General features: G+C 35.5%; 2 protein-coding genes across 2 annotated transcripts in view; both read right to left on the bottom strand.

Moving 5' to 3' along the window:
- Positions 1-24,665, bottom strand: part of LOC118810746 (mucin-17-like) — a 72,786-nt gene that overhangs the window by 43,557 nt on the left and 4,564 nt on the right. The window contains 29 exon segments of the mRNA XM_036574772.1: positions 15,302-15,402; positions 15,507-15,568; positions 15,989-16,110; positions 16,225-16,379; positions 16,478-16,550; positions 16,662-16,762; positions 16,868-16,929; positions 17,358-17,479; positions 17,594-17,748; positions 17,847-17,919; positions 18,032-18,132; positions 18,237-18,298; positions 18,723-18,844; positions 18,963-19,117; positions 19,216-19,288; positions 19,400-19,500; positions 19,605-19,666; positions 20,091-20,212; positions 20,329-20,483; positions 20,582-20,654; positions 20,766-20,866; positions 20,972-21,033; positions 21,459-21,580; positions 21,699-21,853; positions 21,952-22,024; positions 22,136-22,236; positions 22,342-22,403; positions 24,206-24,327; positions 24,446-24,600. Coding sequence (XP_036430665.1) covers positions 15,302-15,402; positions 15,507-15,568; positions 15,989-16,110; positions 16,225-16,379; positions 16,478-16,550; positions 16,662-16,762; positions 16,868-16,929; positions 17,358-17,479; positions 17,594-17,748; positions 17,847-17,919; positions 18,032-18,132; positions 18,237-18,298; positions 18,723-18,844; positions 18,963-19,117; positions 19,216-19,288; positions 19,400-19,500; positions 19,605-19,666; positions 20,091-20,212; positions 20,329-20,483; positions 20,582-20,654; positions 20,766-20,866; positions 20,972-21,033; positions 21,459-21,580; positions 21,699-21,853; positions 21,952-22,024; positions 22,136-22,236; positions 22,342-22,403; positions 24,206-24,327; positions 24,446-24,600 — 3,005 coding nt within the window.
- On the bottom strand, positions 8,384-11,366 carry LOC118810745. The gene is made up of 6 exons (XM_036574771.1): positions 10,547-11,366; positions 10,141-10,319; positions 9,849-9,970; positions 9,662-9,723; positions 9,354-9,549; positions 8,384-8,687 (listed from the first exon to the last, which is right to left on the bottom strand). Exons 1-6 carry the CDS (start codon positions 10,810-10,812, stop codon positions 8,592-8,594), a joined length of 921 nt encoding a protein of 306 aa, XP_036430664.1. The 5' UTR covers positions 10,813-11,366; the 3' UTR covers positions 8,384-8,591.

Genomic DNA, 24,665 nt, shown 5'->3' on the forward strand with positions numbered 1-24,665 from the left:
GCACAATAATGATATTTCGATAATATAAGATGCAAAGTTGAAGAAGCGTGTCTCATGAGCCTAGAGTATTTTCAACTGTTATTTCCAAATACTATTTGACAATTTTAGTTCAGAAATAATAAAGACAGTTTGACTTTACTTACATTCCATATATTTAACAAACATTACATTTTTACATGGTTAACAAAACCAATAATATTTGAATTTAAATATTTAAATTTAACATTACCATCACATGATGGTTTTGTAAGACACAGTGATTAAAATGACAACTCATTACACATCCTTAGTTCTGTTTAATTAGAATTACATGTAGTATTGGAGACAAAATTGTCTACAGAAATGTCAAGCAGCCAAATGTTCTGCTAATTAAATAATTACTCTCAAATGGACTTTGAAGCTTCAATGTATAAGATTTGTTTGTTAAAATTGAAAGAAGAAAAAAGAGAAAAAACATTCTGCTATAAGGTGAAACGGGAAAATTCTTACTACATAGCTAGAGCTAAGCCCAGAATCAACATGGGCTTTGATTTTTAGAGGTGGCAACAGTTCTCTGACCTGAAGGGATTCAGGAATGATGCTGAATTGGCTTTTTTGTTGCTGAACAGGTAAGTTATGTTGGTTGTTTGCTAGCTAGCTACCAGGATTATTACTGTTGTGGAATTTTAGTTTTACCATTGTAACATAATGCAGTGTACCTTTGTAATTGTGAAGTTGTTTTAGCTGTATAGCTAATATTCGCTGATTAATTTGCTAATATTAGTAGATTACTTTGCTGTCTTTTTTTTCTTCAGAGTTCATCCCCTATTGTTTGACAGGTACTAGCCATTATTCTCAAATAATTTCCAGTGTTATTGTCTGTCTCTTTTTGTAAACGCAACCAATATAACATATACTTGGCTAACATTGCCTAAATAAAAATCTGACTGAGTGGAGTCTTACATAACTAATGGACACTTGCTACCCAGCTTTCGTATAAATAGTAATGTTAGTAGCTATCAGTTATCTGTGGTGAAGCAGGTAACATATCCATACTTTTCCCCTCAGTAATGAAAAAGAGCAGTTCAGATTAATCTGTTCAGAGAAGAGGATTGCAGAACAACCCATGTTACAAAATGTTCTTCTGCACATTCCGTGCAGTTACATATTTCCACCAGAGAGGTTGTCACTTGCCCTTAGACTGTAGTTGTGTCATTATTTTGTAATCGGCGCCATGCTCTTATGCCCATATTAGGAGCTCCAGGTCAATTGCTCTATGGCCAGAATAAATAGAGTTTTTGAAAAATCTCCATTATTGCACCCTGTGTTAAATAAAAATGTTCAGTACCTGATATGTTTTGTCCTGTGAACATTCTTATCTCGAATATCACTGAATCCTCTGGCATTATGAGATCGTTAAAGAGTTGAAATAAGAACATTGCTACATGTAAGCTGATGCTACTGCGCACTGAAATGATGTCATTAGACTTGTAGCCTTATTCAGCACGCTTTGGCAGTATGGTAGCATATTTCCATGTACAGACTGAGGGCAGATGAAAAGAAGTCAGAACAAAAGAAACAGGTTTCCCTGTAGTTATCGATCATTCATCTGATACTCACTGAAACATGGAGGATCTTTCTGTTCTGTACACAACTTGATTTGTAAAGCTCTACAAATTTACCTGCACTCATGCTAATTCAGTACAGACTCAACTTAAAATTACTGCTCACCTCTAAAAAAAATCCTAATTATTATTTTAATGCTGGTAACATTTTCTGAGGTCATTTCCTCAGGACATTCAGCAGCTTCTTGTTCAAATTTTCCTGTTCCACCTTAAATGGTGCAGCAGTTACATTCTGAACTGCTGCGCCATTTAAGGTAGAACGGGAAAATTCAAACAAGCAGCTGGCGACAAAGAAGCTGACGTCAGCTTCATGGAGAGTTGAAAGGCATGATATGAGCAGGTTGCTCTATTTCTGTTTGATAGCTGAGTAACATTAACTTATTTTTGCTGTTTCACAGAACCAACAGGTCAGTATTGTTTTGCTGTTTGTGATAGCTAATCACAACTTCTGCACCATTTAAGATGGAACGGGAAAACTTGAACAAGAAGCTGCCGAAAAAGAAGCTAAATTCAGCCTCATAGTTGTAACACTGGTAGTATAGTTGGATAAGGAGTTTTAGTCTGTCAAAATGTCCTACCTAGAGGCTCTATTTATGGGTATACCTGTAAATATGCGCTACGGTAGAACATTTAGATTTAGTTTCTTGTAGCTTAGTGACAGCAAATTGATGCACAGTATTTAATAATTAATGAGTAGAATTTTCTGATCTTCATTACAAATACATATTCACATAATGAAAAAATTCTAAAAATCTCTTTGTAGCAGTAAACTAAAGGATTCTCCCTTTAAATAAAAACAAAGGTACTATAAGACTATAAGGTTTGTGTATGGACTGAATGGCAGTATAAATAAGTAGAAAGTATCTCATTTATATATAGTATCAGCCATTTCCTGATTTATGAAGGTAAACAACCTTTTTTATTCCATTTCATTTGTGTACTCTCTCCTCTCCATGTTGATAGAAGACTGAGGGTGTTAAGAAAGGTAAACTGATGTATTTGTGCATATATATGATTTATTTCTTTATTTCATTTAAGATCAAGCTAAAAACATTTTTAATGGATTCTTTTTCTTATATTTTCCGGAATGCCAACATTTCTGGTGAGCACTGTATTTCCACCTGTTCTGTTTCAGTTCACAGATAAAGCCACATTTCTTTTCTAGACAGAAATATTAAATAATTTACAAATCATTTAGCATCACCTTTCAGGTTTACCCTTTTGCCTAACTTTTGCCTAAAGGCCATGGTTACATTCCTGCACACTCTGCCCAAAATAAGCATGACAGGCTTAAAAGAACAAACATAAATAAAGTACTACTTGAAAGTATTTATTATTTAATATTTAAAGTATTAAATATTTATCTTTATTACTTACTTTAAAGAATAAATAAAAGCAAAAAGTAAACATTAGGGCAACCCAACATTGCATCATCATATCAGCTTAGAAAAATATATATTTTACATTGTTTCAGCTTTAAGAGAAACACATTATCACTTAAAACAGAAAATGTCAATAAATCATTGAAAAATGTTCTCTTATGGTTATAAGTCTATAAGGCTTATAAGATCTTTTTTCTCATTCTGTTTTTAAAAGAGTCCATTCCTTGTTGTGTATCGACTTTCTTATACTGTAGCACCTCCTTTTGGCAGCACAGCAACCACACAGCATACACTGAGAGAAACATGAACAGAGAACAGATCAGAGGATCTGACTAGTTCTTGATATATTACTGAGAATATTTTAATAAAGATAATTGTAATATTTTAATAAAGATGGCTTTACTTACACAGAGTGTAATCCAGGTGGGTATGAGAATGATGGCTATACTGCAGAGGATAATGATGGCTAGGGCCCAACCCAGAAATCCTCTAGTGCTGTGTTCAGACATAGTGATGTTTGGGACAGTGGGTCTGAGGAGTGGTGGAAGCTAATCCTCTAATTTGGAGTATATCAGGAAGAAATCCACACGGTGCCTGGATATGCCTCTCCATAAAAACACATTCTGAAAGTGCCTGAATCACAGTATCATTAACTCTACAAGGAATAATTAAATAAATTAAGTTTATAAAGAGCCTTATAAATTTCAATTGTTGATAAAACTAAAGAAAAATCTATTTGAAAAAGGATTCAGTTCAAAGTGCTGAATAATCACTTACTTTGTCATTCAAGATTTTGTTGAGCTGAAAATGAATGTAAAAAGAAATACATGATTACAACACATTAAAACAAATTATAATTTTATAAAAAAGTAAGTTTGATTTTTAATTTTGGAAGGCTAGTCCAGGGGTGGCCAATCCGTCAGACACAAAGAGCCAGAAAAAAATCACTTCAAGAAGCCAAAAGCTATGTTTTTATGCAAATATGCTGCACACAACTATCAGTACTGCAGCAATTGCAGTTTATCATGAGAAGTTAGAGTTTTCAAACTTTGATTTCAAATCCCTTTTTCTACCTGTCATGTAGCTGAGTTTAGCGAGACTTCTGTTTTTCACAATCTGTTTCAAATCTGGCTTGTATACAGTAGTATTCTCTTTCACTGCTTTGAATAAATGCTTCAATTTCACATGTTTCAGGGTGAAAAAAAAGGATTCAAAACATAGTTGAGCCAAGCATTGACAGGAGCTTTAGTGCAGCTCGTTTTACATTGGGATACTTCACCATAGGCAAGATTCTCCATGAATCCAGGGTTCCCTCACTCAGATCAGACCTGAGTCTGTCACCTTCAGAAAGTTCAGTCATCTCCATTTAGCTTTATCTGTCACCCGTGGGGGTTCAAACAATGTGAATCAGCAACAAAAAAGTTAAAAAGGAAAGGACTCTGTCCTCACAGCTCTGCTGTAAATTTTCAAGAAGTGCTGCATAGTGCAAAGTTCTCCCTTTTAGGACTGCTTGGGCAGATACAGACGATGAATGTGTTAGCTCTCCCTTTTCAATATGAATCTTAAATAGCTTGAGTTTGTTAGCAAATACTGTTTACACTAGATCAAGTAGCATCTTTAATTCCCCTTAGAGATTAAGGTTGAGTCTGTCCAGGTGGTGCAACATGTCCACCAGAAAAGCCAGATCTAAAATGCACTGGGGGTCAGAGAGATCAGGATAGTTCTTGTGTTTTTCTTACAGGAACAACTTTACTTGGTTGAAAAGTTAAAAAAACGAAATATCACTGCAATGGGATTTTTGAATGGCCTGTGATTAAGGGCACGAGTGTGAATAAAACTGACGATTTCCAGCACAGGTTTCATGACATGGTTTAAGTTTAGCTGTTTAGACACCAGCTGCTCTTGATGAACAATGCAATGAAATGTCCAAAGTTCTGTAAAGTGGTCAGCAGACTTACACAGCCGGCAAAGCCATCATAGACAGTGTTCCATCTGTGGCTTCGGCTGTGAGTTTTTATAATGGCAAATTTGCCTTTTAAACAACATATCGATGCCACATATACTTTCATATCAATGCCACGAGTCTTGTTTTTCAACGGTATAATATCGGGTAGCTCTTCTTTTATTGTACTGTTTTCTGATACTGACTACATAAATTGCCAACTGTGGTTTGTCTTGTATGTGACAAGACTCATCCAGTGCAATGCTGAAACACTGGCATTTCTGAAGATCAGAGTATAACTGTGTCTCAGTTGCACTGTTTATGTGTGAGATTCTGTGTTCGACTGTATATGAGGTCTGATACCATTCGTTTCAAATGTTCTTTTTCTGGAGACAAGATTGCAATGGTGTCAGTGTGGCAACTTTTCACAGGTTTCCCTTCATTGTACGGCACAAGTAATATTCCTAGCCAGTTGACAGGATGCAAGCATTACCATTTATGAATGTTTTGTAAATTTTTGAGACAACTGAGTCTATTGTGTGACTGGCATTTAAAAATATTTGTCTTGTGTTTACAAAGTTCGGTTCCTTTGGGGAAACTTGCAGTCCGCATTAACATGTAGCCAGTCAAAGTGGCGCTGAAGATTCAAAGCTTTAAAATGTGATTGTGATGTTTGGCGTATGAAACAGAATATATACAAACAAAATATCAATCTTTCCATTCCAGATAAAATTTTTCTGTGTTCATTGTCATATTTATGTTTACCTTTGAATTTCTAGGACACTGCTATGTTTCAGCAGTTGGTTGACGTGGCAAAGTTTGTTGCCATGGTGATGTTGCGACATTCTCCCAGGAGAATGCTGTAACATCACCATGGCAACAATCTTTGGTTTCTTCCAGCCACAAGCCAACTCACATAACATGGCAAAGATTCAATCATCAATGACTCAGATACACAACACATGCTACATGTATGCAAAATTCTGCGTTCTGCCCAATAACCACTGGGATAGGCTCCAGCACCCCCTGCAGCTTAGATAATACGTGTATATACATAATGTGTGTGTGTGTGTGTATTAAATGTAACTGTATTTTTGTATGTATGGTGCAATGTCTGTGTTTACTAATTTCTCAACTGTTTCTGAAACTATTTATTTGAAAATAAAAAAAAACTTTTTTAAACAAAAAAAGAAATGCAAATGTTCAACATGCCATCGTTAATGAAATTGTTTAGCTATAGTCTGAAAATCAATATCAGATCATCTCGGTCAGTGGTGGATTAATGTGATATTTCCGGACGGAGGTAAACAGTCTACAGCAGTAGCAGCTAGCTTATGTGGCTACAATGCATTAACATCATTGTAACTAAATAACTACTACATAAAGTTAAGATCCCCTAAATAGACTATTAAATGAAATAAGTTTAATATAAAACCAGAGGAAAAACAATCACATCAACAGGTTCTTTGTCCCTCACCAACTGCACGGCTATATCTACACATAAACAAACATGAGCATGTATCACTGTGTTCCCTCAGTTATATAATCCTATCACATTTTCTGAGTGCAATATTCTTAAAATTGTATAATTTTGGACTGTATCTTTCTTAAATTGCTGCTCTGTAATGCAGTCCAGCAGCGATGCTGACCGCCCCAAAATGGCAACTCTGTTGACGTGCCTGGCTGGACCCAACGCGAAATCTAGGTATGTGTATCTATGGTTTTACAGTATTGGGCCAGCATCGTGTTTCCATTGAAGTTCCAGCTAAAGCTTGCTTGCTGGGGAAACCTGAATCTGTGTAAGAAAAAAAAATATTTATAGCCTACACCAATTATTTATGATAATAAAACCATTTCATTTCACCATTTAAACTATTTACTCTGAGAGTCAATTACAGGTAGTGATGGCAACATTGAAGCTTCCTGAAGCTGTGAAGCTTTCCTTTAAGTTGTATAGAAAAAGGCTTTGTTACTCGAAGCTATCAAAACCAGTGCACATTACTGACACTTGTATCTGTATGTTATTTAAAAATGGTGATTAAACTACTTCCTCACATGTGTCCCTTCCTTATTTAATAAACACTCCCGTAGGTAAAATAATTTTTCCTAACACTAAAGGATTTTTTAAAAAACTAAAACTAAAATAAAGAACCAAGAAAAGAAAAAAATAAGGACTCTCAAGAGTATATCTGTTCCTTCTGCAGTATCTTACTGGAAAAGCTTTAGTGTTAGATTTAAAAGTTAAGGTGGTCTCTAAATTCAAGATTTTTAATTTCATCCTTCGATTGTAGAGCCAAACTTCCTAACTGATTTAAAACTATTGTTCTCTTTGCTTCATTACCAGTTGTTAAAAATTGATATTTTTCCAGTTGATACTGTGCAAACAAGTTGTTAGTTTATTTAAAGCACCTGTATCATTTGGCTCATTGGCATAGCTGTGATAACTAACTCCTGATTTTTAATAATGTGACATAAGGGAAGCATGTACCAAGAAAGAAGAAACTGGCCTAATACAGAACCCTGTGGAACAGTATGTCATATTCATTGGAGCAATGCTCAACTGGATTAACAAAGCACATATCTTTAAGATATATATGAAACTACTTTAAGACAGTTCCAGAAAAGCTTGCCCAATTTCGAGGCAGTTCATAAGAATATCATGGTCTACCATGTCAAACACTGCCTAAACCCTATTTTCAGCAGCATTGACTCTGAGATTGTTAACTATCTTTAACAGTGCTGTTTCAGTACTGTGACCTGATATGAAACCTGACTGGATTTTTTTAAAAATATCATTTTCATTTACAAACTCGAACTTTTTCTAGTTCTAGTTTACTTAAAAATGGTTCGAAATTGGTCTAAAACTGCTTTAAAAAGATGAATCTACATAGTGTTTTATTAGTAGAGGCCTGACCAACCTTGCAGAACATCTGGAAAAATGCTTGTTTCTAAGGAACAGTTTATAATCTAAAAACACCACAAATAAGGCTAAATAACACATTTACATTTCAATCTTGTTGAAATCCGAGAATGTCATCTCTGTGACAAAGATGAAGCTGAAGTGATTGTCAAAATTGTCAAAATTGACAATTGATTGGATCTTCCATAATTGTTTTAAATTTACAAATTAAAAAATGGTGTGAAAATGCATGCAGTACAGAACGTACAAAAACATCAAAGTTAGTGATAAATACTCAATTTAATGATATAAAGAAAAGAATCGTTTTGAGAACAGTGACTCTCATTTCATAATACATAACAAAGAAATAATCAAATTCATTTGTTGTCGCCATGTAGATAAAGTGCAGTATGAATAAATAACAGCATTTCAGACATTTCCCTCTGTTTGGAATGAAACGTGTAGTACACAATTTTGATTTAATTAATAAATTAACATGAAATACTGATACTGGAAAATAAATTAATTCAATAAATTAGAACTTGTTCCTGATTTTATACATTCATTAAATTATATTCCTCTGAAAATGTAACATACATCCTGTATAAATTCAGCAATACAGGAACAAAACGTAACATATACTAAAACACTTGCAAGCAATTAAAGGGATACACCACAAATGATCACGACTAAATTTTTAACATTTATTCACCATAACAGGCTTTAAATTTATGTAAGGTGTTGTTGCGTGAAGAACTCGTTCTTTAGAAGAGGCTGTTGTGTATTGGATACTGCACGTTGTATGACTGCCGTCTATGCCAGCGTCTTCGAACGGCTCCACAGCAACCAGAAAGCATTATCTGCAGGAAAAAAACCCATTAAAATATTAATAATACTATGGTCACTTTATATATTAGATTTTCATAATATGTTTATCATGTAAAGTATTATATAATGCATAGTATCACTAACTGGCCCAAACAGCATTTTACTTTTACTCAGGCTTAGTGAATACTCACTGATATTGTTGAACAAGTATCCGAATACTCATTCCCAACATCACCCAAAAAAACGATAATTTTTAAAGCATTTGTAGTCCGTTGTCAGACAAAGCTAAATTAAAATTTGTTGATCTTTTCGCTCCTGTGCCATACTAATAGTGTGTGGAGGAGACTCTTCTCTGACACAGTGGTTAAAACTTGTGACTGTAATTTTGCAGAAACAAACAGATCTGCTGTCAAGTTTTAAACCTGCTTTTTAATTAGAAAAGAAAGTCCCTCAGAAAAAGAAGTGCTCCCGCACATGATTTTTTCCTCTCTGGAAAATGTTGCAGTTTGATTCCATCCAAGGAAAGGTGATGTGGATGTCTGGCATGAATTTAAGATTTATTTAACTAAAACATCTATAAATTATTTATTTTTTAGCAGTTTCTTTATATTAACAGTACTGGTTCCATTCAATTTAATCTAACCTTTTCAGTTACTAACTGCTTTTATTTAAAATGCAAGCACTCTTGAAGAACTTACACAGAGTATAATCCAGCAGGGTACAAGAATGATGGCTATACCACAGGGGATAATGATGGCTAGGGCCCATCCTGGAAACCCTCCTCCAGCTAATCCACTAATTTTGAGTATTTCCTTCAGAAATCCACTTGGTGTCTTGATATCTCCTTCCATAAAGATGTATTCTGCATCAGCCTGAATCACAGTATCATTACCCCTAGAAAGAACAAAGAAACCAAGTGAAATTAGTCATTTCATTTTGTCTGTGAATTTTCACAGTTTATGTTTGCTGACAGATTCAATTCCGTAAACGTTGAATCATTACTTACGTGTAGTTTGCTCGTTGGAAGACAAATGGCGTAGCATTTGGGTCATTTAGTATTTTGTTCAGCTGAAGATGAGAATAAAAATCAGTTATGAGCTACAATTGCATAAGTATCATTTGTGAATATTTCAAAAGTGTGAAAAAAATCAGATTTAGGCTAGAGAAAGAGTATAAGACTGTCTGACACTCACCAGGCCATTGATGGTATTTTGGATTGCATCATATGTTTCATTCCTCAGTTCAATGTTTCTAGAAATGCTCACATTACTGATTTTGAATGCAAAGCTGATAGTGTATGAGTTGCTGCCCGTTTCTAAAAAGAAAATAATGGAGTTATATAACAGGTTATAAGAAATCATAAAACATCACTACTTCTAATATTGAATTAGCTGTTTGAGGCCATTTCTTAGCTGAATATGTGGGCTCTCAGCAGAAAAACAACATTTTAAATTTACAACAAAGTTGATACTCTAATCAACTCACTTTGATAGGTGACATTCTGGATGCTAACTGGGTTATTCAGTTTTTGTGTGCTGACATCTCGCTTCATTCTGACACCTGAGTCCAGCAGAGTATTAGCAGCATTAAGAACCTCTGCCTCACTGGGTAGAGTGGTCAGGTTCTTAAACACCAAGCGGATATAAATCAGCACACTCCCCATTCTGGAAAAGGACAGAAAGTAAGATTTCTATATTACATGGAGAATGAGACAGTGATGAAGAGAACTTGAAAAACATTGAAAATTATTTCACAATTATATCAGACTTATAATACAGCATATTATTATTGTAATGGAATGAAGAAAACAGAAGCACATGTGAGAAAACATACATGCACAACACATAGTTAAGTTTTTTATTTAACGTAACTATTTTAGCATTGCACTTACAAAGTTGGAGCTGCCGTAATCTGCTGAGGTGGAGCTGTCGTGATCTCCAGAGTTGAAGCTGCCGTGATCTCCAGAGTTGGAGTTGCCATGATCTCCTGAGGTGGAGCTGTCGTGATCTCCAGAGTGGGAGACGTTGTGATGTCCATAATTGTAGAAGTAGTTCTCTCCAGAACTGGAGTTGTCATAATCTCCGGAGTTAGAACTGTTGTGCTCTGCACAGCTGTGCTTGCTATGGGGGGCATGGTAGGTGTGTCACCTATAAACATATTTGAAAGATATCATTACAAAACATGCTGTAAGTAAAAATATCTGTGAATAAGGCAGAAACAGATTAAGAATGAGTAATAGGTGAATTCGATAAAACTTTAAATAAAAACTAAATGTAAGAGACCTATTGAGATAAAGATATTGTATTTTAACTCACCACTCTGTGTCTTGAGTTCGTTGAGGAAGCTGATTGGTGTTTTGGTGTCTCCATCTTGGAAGCTGTACTCCATGTTACCTTTAATCTGATGTGCTGAACTTCTGTTAAGAGAAATATAAAAAAAAGATTGATTGCAATATCATGCACTGTACAATTACAACCACAAGAAGAAAGTTCAGAACAAAAATCATTTCCACTGTAAACTTACATAAAGGTAGAGTTCTTGGGTTCAAAGTGTGCTGCACCAGGTTCATTTAGCAGTGTGTTTAGCTAGAACAAAAACAGAAAGATTTAGATCTAATGACATATCACAATGAGGTATTTTAAACTTTAGAAAACACTTGCACTTAGGTTTCTTTTTTATGGCTCAAATTTGTAATAATTTTAACTCATGGATTTATCATACTTGGCTGCACAGTATTTATGTGTCACATAGGTTAAAAATGCATTAGCAAATCCAATTCTGATTGAAGACACATTACATAAAGCAAATGATATTATACACTTACTGCATTGTTGATGGAGTTCTGCACTTGGATGTAGGTGTTGTTCCTGAGGACAGTGCTCTCTGGCATGCTGATATTATTGAGGCTGAATGTGAAGATGACTGCATAGGAGGTGTCTGAAATTTCTATGGAACAAAGCAAACAAGGGTAAATTGACCCTAATTGACAAATGTCAGAAAAAACTGACTGTTTATATTGGATTGGAAAGTTTAAGAATATTATATCACTATGTTTGATATCCATCACACAAAATGCAAGGCCTGTATCTTCACTAGTTTCTGAGATACAAATGCTTTAAATACAAAGAGGTGTGGCTGTAATTTTGGCCTTGAAATGGGCACTACAGAAAGAGATAAACATGCAAAAAAAATGTTTTGATAGTCTTTGCTAGACATGAGCAATATGCATTTAAAATGTACACATGATGTGATTGTAAATAATACTTGCTGAGAAATTTCAAGCATTAACTATTAATAGTCTAAACAAAATGATGTCATTTTTTATTCTTCAGTCAAAAAAAAGCCATGCCCGCCATCTTGAAAAATAGTGACAGAAACCTAAAATTTTTAACACTCTCTACAGAGCAAAATTAAAAAATATAAAGCATGTCTAAGAAGGTCAGTTTGGAAACCTTCAGTGATTATTAATGGATATACATCAAAGAACACATACTCTCATTGGTGACATTCAGCACTTTAGTACAATCACTGAGGTTTCTAAGTCGAGAGCTGAGCAAAGTGCTGGTAGCCTTGAGGACCAAACTCTCACTGGGGACAGGAGAGAAGGAGTCGAAAACCAGCCTGCTGTAGACCACTGCAGAAGTAGAACTGGAAGGGAAAAATCACCATGTTGATTATTTTTGAATGATTATACATGAAGAATTTTTTATATTTAAAGAATTATCCATTGATTATCCATTAAACATATATCTTATATATTTTACATACATTTTGGAAGGAGTTCTGGCAGACGTCACAATCAAAATGCTTGTAGTCATTGGAGAAACTGTTGTAGTTGAGACTGCAGGAAAACAAATAATTTGTTAAAAGAAGTATTACATTTAAAGCAAATAAAAACTAAACAACTAAAAGGAATACATGAGCTAAGATACACAATACAGTGAGTAAACGTACCACTCTGGGTCTTGAGCTCATTGAGGAAGCTGATTGGTGTTTTGGTGTCTCCCTCTTGAAAGCTGTACTCCATGTTACCTTCAACCTGGTTTGCTAACATTCTGGTTCATGAAAATGAAAGAAATATAATTACAACACTATTTATTGCACAAAGGCAAGAAAGCTAGAAATTTCAGAACATGGAAATTTCTGTTGTGAACTAACCTGAAGTCAGATCTCTGGGGTTCAAACAGATCTGCACTAGGTTCATTAAGCAGTGTGTTTAGCTGGAGAAAGAAAAAGGGATTAAGTTTTAATGACACATTTTATTTAACAATAAAAGGTATTTAAATTAACCAATTGACTATCTAATCAATGTTGCCCTAATCTGAAATAAATTTTCAATTTAATTTCATATATAATACTGAGGTACACAAATCTTGCATTATAAAATTATCATGATTTATTTCCAGTATCATTGTTGAGTGATACACAGAGCATGTCAAATTGCTCAGTAATATGCATTAGGAAACTCATTATTAATAATAAATTAATAATACATCTAAAATTAGTCAAGTCGCGAGTATGGATCAGTAAAATATTTCGTACAAGATCAATCAAAAAAAGAAAACCTGCACCCTTATTCTGAGGCGATTTAGGCCCCAACATTGGAAAAATATGTATAATGATGTTGACTCACAGCAATGTTGACAGAGTTCTGCATTTGGATGTTTGTGTCATTCATGAGGACAGTGCTCTCAGGCATGCTAATATTACTAATGCTGAACGTGAAGATGACTGCATAGGAAGTTTCTGAAATTTCTGTGGAAAAAAATTGTTAGATGGATTAAAGAAGGGTTTTTTGAACGTTGGTACAATGTTCTACACAGTTGTAACAGTGTAGTTACACTATACTGCCAAAAGTATTCGCTCATCTGCCTTCACACGCATATGAACTTGAGTGACATCCCATTCTTAATCCATAGGGTTTAATATGATGTCGGCCCACCCTTTGTAGCTATAACAGCTTCCACTCCTCTGGGAAGGCTTTCCACAAGGTTTAGGAATGTGTTTATGGGAATTTTTGACCATTCTTCCAGAAGCGCATTTGTGAGGTCAGACACTGATGTTGGATGAGAAAGCCTGGCTTGCAGTCTCCACTCTATTTCATCCCAAAGGTGTTCTATCGGGTTGAGGTCAGGACTCTGTGCAGGCCAGTCAATTTCTTCCACACCAAACTCTCTCACCCATGTCTTTATGGACCTTGCTTTGTGCACTGGTGCGCAGTCATGTTGGAACAGAAAGGGGCTATCCCCAAACTGTTCCCACACAGTTGGGAGCATGAAATTGTCCAAAATCTCTTGGTATGCTGAAGCATTAAGAGTTCCTTTCACTGGAACTAAGGGGCCAAGCTCAACTCCTGAAAAACAACCCCACACCATAATCCCCCCTCCACCAAACTTTACACTTGGCACAATGCAGTCAGACAAGTACCATTCTCCCGGCAACAGCCAAACCCAGACTCATCCATCGGATTGCCAGACGGAGAAGCGTGATTCGTCACTCCAGAGAACACGTCTCCACTGCTCTAGAGTCCAGTGGCAGCGTGCTTTACACTACTGCATTCGACGCATTGCATTGTGCTTGATGATGTAAGGCTTGGATGCAGCTGCTCGGCCATAGAAACCCATTCCATTAAGCTCTTTACGCACTGTTCTTGAGCTAATCTGAAGGCCACATGAAGTTTGGAGGTAAGTAGCGATTGACTCTGCAGAAAGTTGACGACCTGTGCGCACTATGTGCCTCAGCATCCGCTGACCCCGCTCTGTCATTTTACGTGGCCTACCACTTCGTTGCTGAGTTGCTGTCATTCCCAATTGCTTCCACTTTGTTATAATACCACTGACAGTTGACTGTGGAATATTTAGTACCGAGGAAATTTCACGACTGGACTTGTTGCACAGGTGGCATCCTATCACAGTACCACGCTGGAATTCACTGAGCTCCTGAGAGCAACCCATTCTTTCACAAATGTTTGGAGAAGCATTCTGCATGCCTAGGTGCTTGGTTTTATACACCTGTGGCCATGGACGGGACTGGAACACCTGAATTCAATAATTTGGATGGATGAGTGAATACTTTTGGTAATATAGAGTAAGTTAGAAAGGAAAACATACTTTCATAGGTGACGTTGAGCACTTTAGTAGAATTGCTGAGGTTTACATGTCGGGAGTTGAGCAAAGTGTTGGTAGCATTGAGGACCAGACTCTCACTGGGGACAGGAGAGGAGGAGTTGAACACCAGCCTACTGTAGACCACTGCAGAAGTAGAACTAGAGGGGAAAAGTCATCATATTGAATGATTATACATGAAGAATTTGTAATTATCCATTAAACATATATCTTATGTATTTAACATACATTTTGGAAGGAGTTGCTGCAGACGTCACAATCAGAGTGCTTGTAGTCATTGGAGAAACTGTTGTAGTTGAGACTGCAGGAAAATAAATAATTATTTACAGGAATATTACATTTAAACCGAATAAAAACTACCAACTGAAAGGAACAGATGAGCTAAGATACAAAATATTGTGACTAAATATACCACTCTGGGTCTTGAGCTCATTGAGGAAGCTGATACCAACTAAAAGGAATAGATGAGCTAAGATAAACAATACTGTGACTAAATATACCACTCTGTGTACCAAACGTACCACTCTGTGTCTTGAGCTCATTGAGGAAGCTGATTGGTGTTTTGGTGTCTCCCTCTTGAAAGCTGTACTCCATGTTACCTTCAACCTGGTTTGCTAACATTCTGGTTCATGAAAATGAAAGAAATATAATTACAACACTATTTATTGCACAAAGGCATGAATATTAAAAATTTCACAAAATAAATGGTTTCTGTTGTGAACTAACCTGAAGTCAGATCTCTGGGGTTCAAACAGATCGGCAGTAGGTTCATTAAGCAGTGTGTTTAGCTGGAGACAGAAAGGTTTTAAGTTCCAATGACACATTTTATTGAATAATAAAAGGTATTTAAATAAATCAACTGACTATCTAATCAATGTTGCCCTAATTTCAAATACATTTTCAATTTAATTACATATGAAATACTGAGATATACAAATCTTGCATTTTAAAATTATCATGACCTATTCCATGTCTTGTTGTTGAGTGATACACAAAACATGTCAAATTGCTCCATGAAATGCATTAGGAAACTCATTATTAATAAAAAAATTAATAATATAGCTTAGATTAGTCAAGGCACAAGTCTTAAAAACATCAGTAAGATATGTCGAAGCAAGAATAAGATCAGTCAGAAATAAACTACACCCTCATTTTGAGGCGATTTAGGCCCCAACATTGGAAAAATATGTATAATGATGTAGACTCACAGCGATGTTGACGGAGTTCTTCACTTGGGTGTATGTGTCGTTCATGAGGACAGTGCTCTCAGGCATGCTGATATTACTGATGCTGAATGTGAAGATGACTGCATAGGAAGTTTCTGAAATTTCTGTGGAAAAAGTCAAATGGCTTTTAGTTTGGTAGATTAAAGAAGGGTCTTTAGAATGTTGGTACAATGATGGACAGTTGCAACAGTGTAAATAAATTAGAAAGAAAAACATACTGTCATAGGTGACGTTCAGCACTTTAGTAGAATCACTGAGGTTTGCACGTCGAGAGTTGAGCAAAGTGTTGGTAGCATTGAGGACCAAACTCTCACTGGGGACAGGAGAGGAGGAGTTGAACACCAGCCTGCTGTAGACCACTGCAGGAGTAGAACTGGAAGGGAAAAGTCATCATATTGACAAATTTTGAATGATTATACATGAAGAATTTGTAATTGTCCATTAAACATATATCTTATGTATTTAACATACATTTTGGAAGGAGTTGCTGCAGACGTCACAATCAAAATGCTTGTAGTTATTGGAGAAACTGTTGTAGTTGAGACTGCAGGAAAATAAATAATTATTTACAGGAATATTACATTTAAATTGGATAAAAACTACCAACTAAAAGGAATAGATGAGCTAAGATACACAATACTGTGACTAAATGTACCACTCTGTGTCTTGAGTTCGTTGAGGAAGCTGATTGGTGTTTTGGTGTCTCCCTCTTGGAAGCTGTACTCCATGTTACCTTCAACCTGGTTTGCTAACATTCTGGTTCAAGAAAATGAAAGAAACATAATTATAACACTGTTTACTGCACAATATCCATGAAAGTTAGAAATTTCAGAACATGAGTGAACTTTGTTGCGAACTAACCTGAAGTCAGATCTCTGGGGTTCAAACAGTTCTGCACTAGGTTTGTTAAGCAGTGTGTTTAGCTAGAGACAGAATCAAAATCAAATACTTTAAGTTCTAAGGACACATTTAACTGAATATGAAAAGATATTAAAAATAAACAATTGACTATGTAGTAAATGCGGCCCAAATTTGAAATACGTTTTCAAATCATTTACATATATAATACTGAGGTACACAGTTTGAAATTTAAAATGAATTATCTTTCATTCTATGTATCACTGTTGAATATATGCACAGCATATTAAAGAGATCAGAAGTGTGCTTTAGAAAAACAAATTATTATTGACATTAATAGTATTATTAATCAGATTAGTCAAGCTAAATTTCTTAAACAGATCAGTAAGTTATGTTGCACCTAAATGCAGATAAATAAGAAAAAACTGCAACCTTATTCTGAAGCAATTTAGGCCCCAACAATGAAAAAATATGTACAGTGATGTAGACTCACAGCGATGTTGACAGAGTTCTTCACTTGGATATTTGTGTCGTTCATGAGGACAGTGCTCTCAGGCATGCTGATATTACTGATGCTGAATGTGAAAATGACTACATAGGAAGTTTCTGAAATTTCTGTGGAAAAAGTCAAATGGCTTTTAGTTTGGTAGATTAAAGAAGGGTCTTTAGAATGTTGGTACAATGATGGACAGTTGCAACAGTGTAAATAAATTAGAAAGAAAAACATACTCTCATAGGTGACGTTCAGCACTTTAGTAGAATCGCTGAGGTTTGCACGTCGAGAGTTGAGCAAAGTGTTGGTAGCGTTGAGGACCAAACTCTCACTGGGGACAGGAGAGGAGGAGTTGAACACCAGCCTGCTGTAGACCACTGCAGAAGTAGAACTGGAAGGGAAAAGTCATCATATTGACAAATTTTGAATGATTATATATGAAGAATTTGTAATTGTCCATTAAACATATATCTTATGTATTTTACATACATTTTGGAAGGAGTTGCTGCAGATGTCACAATCAAAGTGCTTGTAGTCATTGGAGAAACTGTTGTAGTTGAGACTGTGAGAAAAGAAAATAATTATTTACAGGAATATTACATTTAAACCGGATAAAAACTACCAACTAAAAGGAATAGATGAGCTAAGATACACAATACTGTGACTAAACGTACCACTCTGTGTCTTGAGTTCGTTGAGGAAGCTGATTGGTGTTTTGGTGTCTCCCTCTTGGAAGCTGTACTCCATGTTACCTTCAACCTGGTTTGCTAACATTCTGGTTCAAGAAAATGAAAGAAATATAATTACAACACTATGTACTTCACAAAGGCATGAACGTTTAATATTTCACAAAATAAATAATTTCTGTTGTGAACTAACCTGAAGTCAGATCTCTGAGGTCTAAACTGTTCTGCAGTAGGTTCATTAAGCAGTGTGTTTAGCTGGAGACAGAAACAAAGGTTTTAAGTTCCAATGACACATTTTATTGAATAATAGAAGTTATTTAAATGAACCACTTGACTATCTAATCAATGTTGCCCTAATCTGAAATACATTTTAACTTCAATTACATATATAATTCTGCATTACACAAATGTTGCATTAGAAAATTATCATGACCTATTCCATGTCTCGTTGCTGAGAGATACACAAAGCATGTCAAAATGCCCTGTCAAATGCATTAGGAAACTCATTATTAATAATAAAATTAATAATATAGCTTAGATTAGTCAAGGCACAAGTCTTAAAAACATCAGTAAGATATGTCGAAGCAAGAATAAGATCAGTCAGAAATAAACTACACCCTCATTTTGAGGCGATTTAGGCCCCAACATTGGAAAAATATGTATAATGATGTAGACTCACAGCGATGTTGACGGAGTTCTTCACTTGGGTGTATGTGTCGTTCATGAGGACAGTGCTCTCAGGCATGCTGATATTACTGATGCTGAATGTGAAGATGACTGCATAGGAAGTTTCTGAAATTTCTGTGGAAAATATCAAAAGTTTTTCTTAGTTTGATGGATTACAGAAGGGTTTTTAGAACAGTGGCACAATGTTGGACACAGTTGTAACAGTGAAATTAAATTAGAAAGGAAAACATACTCTCATAGGTGACGTTCAGCACTTTAGTAGAATCACTGAGGTTTGCACGTCGAGAGTTGAGCAAAGTGTTGGTAGCATTGAGGACCAAACTCTCACTGGGGACAGGAGAGGAGGAGTTGAACACCAGCCTGCTGTAGACCACTGCAGGAGTAGAACTGGAAGGGAAAAGTCATCATATTGACAAATTTTGAATGATTATACATGAAGAATTTGTAATTATCCATTCAACATATATCTTATGTATTTTCCATACATTTTGGAAGGAGTTGCTGCAGATGTCACAATCAGAGTGCTTGTAGTCATTGGAGAAACTGTTGTAGTTGAGACTGCAGGAAAATAAATAATTATTTACAGGAATATTACATTTAAATTGGATAAAAACTACCAACTAAACGGAATAGATGAGCTAAGATACACAATACTGTGACTAAACGTACCACTCTGTGTCTTGAGCTCATTGAGGAAGCTGATTGGTGTTTTGGTGTCTCCCTCTTGAAAGCTGTACTCCATGTTACCTTCAACCTGGTTTGCTAACATTCTGGTTCATGAAAATGAAAGAAATATAATTACAACACTATTTATTGCACAAAGGCAGGAATATTAAAAATTTCACAAAATAAATGGTTTCTGTTGTGAACTAACCTGAAGTCAGATCTCTGGGGTTCAAACAGATCGGCAGTAGGTTCATTAAGCAGTGTGTTTAGCTGGAGACAGAAACAAAGGTTTTAAGTTCTAATGACACATTTTATTGAATAATAAAAGGTATTTAAATAAATCAACTGACTATCTAATCAATGTTGCCCTAATTTCAAATACATTTTCAATTTAATTACATATGAAATACTGAGATATACAAATCTTGCATTTTAAAATTATCATGACCTATTCCATGTCTCGTTGTTGAGTGATACACAAAGCATGTCAAATTGCCCCATGAAATGCATTAGGAAACTCATTATTAATAATAAAATTAATAATATAGCTTAGACTAGTCAAGGCACAAGTCTTAAAAACATCAGTAAGATATGTCGAAGCAAGAACAAGATCAGTCAGAAATAAACTACACCCTCATTTTGAGGCGATTTAGGCCCCAACATTGGAAAAATATGTATAATGATGTAGACTCACAGCGATGTTGACAGAGTTCTTCACTTGGATGTTTGTGTCATTCATGAGGACAGTGCTCTCAGGCATGCTGATATTACTGATGCTGATTAGGAAGATGACTGCATAGGAAGTTTCAGAAATTTCTGCGGAATATCAAAGGTTTATCTTAGTTTGGTGGATTAAAGAAGGGTTTTTAGAACGGTGGTACAATGTTGGACACAGTTGTAACAGTGAAATTAAATTTGAAAGGAAAACATACTCTCATAGGTTACGTTCAGCACTTTAGTAGAATCACTGAGGTTTGCACGTCGAGAGTTGAGCAAAGTGTTGGTAGCATTGAGGACCAAACTCTCACTGGGGACAGGAGAGGAGGAGTTGAACACCAGCCTGCTGTAGACCACTGCAGGAGTAGAACTGGAAGGGAAAAGTCATCATATTGACAAATTTTGAATGATTATACATGAAGAATTTGTAATTATCCATTCAACATATATCTTATGTATTTTCCATACATTTTGGAAGGAGTTGCTGCAGACATCACAATCAGAGTGCTTGTAGTCATTGGAGAAACTGTTGTAGTTGAGACTGCAGGAAAATAAATAATTATTTACAGGAATATTACATTTAAATTGGATAAAAACTACCAACTAAAAGGAATAGATGAGCTAAGATATACAATACTGTGACCAAACGTACCACTCTGGGTCTTGAGCTCATTGAGGAAGCTGATTGGTGTTTTGGTGTCTCCCTCTTGGAAGCTGTACTCCATGTTACCTTCAACCTGGTTTGCTAATATTCTGGTTCAAGAAAATGAAAGAAATATAGTTACAACACTATTTACTGCACAAAGGCATGAACGTTAAATATTTCACAAAAAAAAATAATTTCTGTTGTGAACTAACCTGAAGTCAGATCTCTGGGGTTCAAACAGATCTGCAGTAGGTTCATTAAGCAGTGTGTTTAGCTGGAGACAGAAGCAAAGGTTTTTAAGTTCTAATGACACATTTTATTGAATAATAAAAGTTATTTAAATGAACCACTTGACTATCTAATCAATGTTGCCCTAATCTCAAATACATTTTAACTTCAATTACATATATAATTCTGCATTACACAAATGTTGCATTAGAAAATTATCATGACTTATTCCATGTCTTGTTCTTCAGTGGTACACAAAGCATGTCAAATTGCTCCGTGAAATGCATTAGGAAACTCATTATTAATAATAAAATTGAAAATATAGCTTAGATTAGTCAAGGCACAAGTCTTAAAAACATCAGTAAGATATGTTGAAGCAAGAACAAGATCAGTCAGAAATAAACTACACCCTCATTTTGAGGCGATTTAGGCCAAAACATTGGAAAAATATGTATAATGATGTAGACTCACAGCGATGTTGACGGAGTTCTTCACTTGGGTGTATGTGTCGTTCATGAGGACAGTGTTCTCAGGCATGCTGATATTACTGATGCTGAATGTGAAGATGACTGCATAGGAAGTTTCTGAAATTTCTGTGGAAAATATCAAAAGTTTTTCTTAGTTTGATGGATTACAGAAGGGTTTTTAGAACAGTGGCACAATGTTGGACACAGTTGTAACAGTGAAATTAAATTAGAAAGGAAAACATACTCTCATAGGTGACGTTCAGCACTTTAGTAGAATCACTGAGGTTTGCACGTCGAGAGTTGAGCAAAGTGTTGGTAGCATTGAGGACCAAACTCTCACTGGGGACAGGAGAGGAGGAGTTGAACACCAGCCTGCTGTAGACCACTGCAGGAGTAGAACTGGAAGGGAAAAGTCATCATATTGACAAATTTTGAATGATTATACATGAAGAATTTGTAATTATCCATTCAACATATATCTTATGTATTTTCCATACATTTTGGAAGGAGTTGCTGCAGACATCACAATCAGAGTGCTTGTAGTCATTGGAGAAACTGTTGTAGTTGAGACTGCAAGAAAACAAATAATTATTTACAGGAATATTACATTTAAATTGGATAAAAACTACCAACTAAAAGGAATAGATGAGCTAAGATATACAATACTGTGACCAAACGTACCACTCTGGGTCTTGAGCTCATTGAGGAAGCTGATTGGTGTTTTGGTGTCTCCCTCTTGGAAGCTGTACTCCATGTTACCTTCAACCTGGTTTGCTAATATTCTGGTTCAAGAAAATGAAAGAAATATAGTTACAACACTATTTACTGCACAAAGGCATGAACGTTAAATATTTCACAAAAAAAAATAATTTCTGTTGTGAACTAACCTGAAGTCAGATCTCTGGGGTTCAAACAGATCTGCAGTAGGTTCATTAAGCAGTGTGTTTAGCTGGAGACAGAAGCAAAGGTTTTTAAGTTCTAATGACACATTTTATTGAATAATAAAAGTTATTTAAATGAACCACTTGACTATCTAATCAATGTTGCCCTAATCTCAAATACATTTTAACTTCAATTACATATATAATTCTGCATTACACAAATGTTGCATTAGAAAATTATCATGACTTATTCCATGTCTTGTTCTTCAGTGGTACACAAAGCATGTCAAATTGCTCCGTGAAATGCATTAGGAAACTCATTATTAATAATAAAATTGAAAATATAGCTTAGATTAGTCAAGGCACAAGTCTTAAAAACATCAGTAAGATATGTTGAAGCAAGAACAAGATCAGTCAGAAATAAACTACACCCTCATTTTGAGGCGATTTAGGCCAAAACATTGGAAAAATATGTATAATGATGTAGACTCACAGCGATGTTGACAGAGTTCTTCACTTGGATGTTTGTGTCATTCATGAGGACAGTGTTCTCAGGCATGCTGATATTACTGATGCTGATTGTAAAAATGACTGCATAGGAAGTTTCTGAAATTTCTGTGGAACAATTCAAATGGCTTTTAGTTTGGTAGATTAAAGAAGGGTCTTTAGAATGTTGGTACCCTGATGGACACAGTTGCAACAGTGTAAATAAATTAGAAAGAAAAACATACTCTCATAGGTGACGTTCAGCACTTTAGTAGAATTACTGAGGTTTGCACGTCGAGAGTTGAGCAAAGTGTTGGTAGCATTGAAGACCAGACTCTCACTGGGGACAGGAGAGGAGGAGTTGAACACCAGCCTGCTGTAGACCACTGCAGGAGTAGAACTGGAAGGGAAAAGTCATCATATTGACAAATTTTCAATGATGAAACGTGAAGAATTTGAAGAATCATCCATTAATTATCCATTAAACATATATCTTATGTATTTAACATACATTTTGGAAGGAGTTCTGGCAGACGTCGCAGCCAGATTGCTTGTAGTCATTGGAGAAACTGTTGTAGTTGAGACTGCCAGAAAACAATAATTAGTTAGAGGATATTATGTTTAAAGCAAATAAAAACTACCAACTAAAAGGAATAGATGAGCTAAGATACACAGTACTGTGACTAAACGTACCACTCTGTGTCCTGAACTCATTGAGGAAGCTGATTGGTGTTTTGGTATCTCCTTCTTGGAAGCTGTACTTCATGTTACCTTCAACCTGGTTTGCTAACATTCTGGTTCAAGAAAATGAAAGAAATATAATTACAACACTATGTACTTCACAAAGGCATGAACGTTTAATATTTCACAAAATAAATAATTTCTGTTGTGAACTAACCTGAAATCAGATCTCTGAGGTTTAAACTGTTCTGCAGTAGGTTCATTAAGCAGTGTGTTTAGCTGGAGACAGAAACAAAGGTTTTAAGTTCTAATGACACATTTTATTGAATAATAAAAGTTATTTAAATGAACCACTTGACTATCTAATCAATGTTGCCCTAATCTGAAATACATTTTAACTTCAATTACATATATAATTCTGCATTACACAAATGTTGCATTAGAAAATTATCATGACTTATTCCATGTCTTGTTCTTCAGTGGTACACAAAGCATGTCAAATTGCTCCGTGAAATGCATTAGGAAACTCATTATTAATAATAAAATTGAAAATATAGCTTAGATTAGTCAAGGCACAAGTCTTAAAAACATCAGTAAGATATGTTGAAGCAAGAACAAGATCAGTCAGAAATAAACTACACCCTCATTTTGAGGCGATTTAGGCCAAAACATTGGAAAAATATGTATAATGATGTAGACTCACAGCGATGTTGACGGAGTTCTTCACTTGGGTGTATGTGTCGTTCATGAGGACAGTGCTCTCAGGCATGCTGATATTACTGATGCTGAATGTGAAGATGACTGCATAGGAAGTTTCTGAAATTTCTGTGGAAAATATCAAAAGTTTTTCTTAGTTTGATGGATTACAGAAGGGTTTTTAGAACAGTGGCACAATGTTGGACACAGTTGTAACAGTGAAATTAAATTAGAAAGGAAAACATACTCTCATAGGTGACGTTCAGCACTTTAGTAGAATCACTGAGGTTTGCACGTCGAGAGTTGAGCAAAGTGTTGGTAGCATTGAGGACCAAACTCTCACTGGGGACAGGAGAGGAGGAGTTGAACACCAGCCTGCTGTAGACCACTGCAGGAGTAGAACTGGAAGGGAAAAGTCATCATATTGACAAATTTTGAATGATTATACATGAAGAATTTGTAATTAT

This window comes from Colossoma macropomum, unplaced genomic scaffold (assembly GCF_904425465.1).
Source record: "Colossoma macropomum unplaced genomic scaffold, Colossoma_macropomum, whole genome shotgun sequence".
Classification (NCBI taxonomy): Eukaryota; Metazoa; Chordata; class Actinopteri; order Characiformes; family Serrasalmidae; genus Colossoma; species Colossoma macropomum.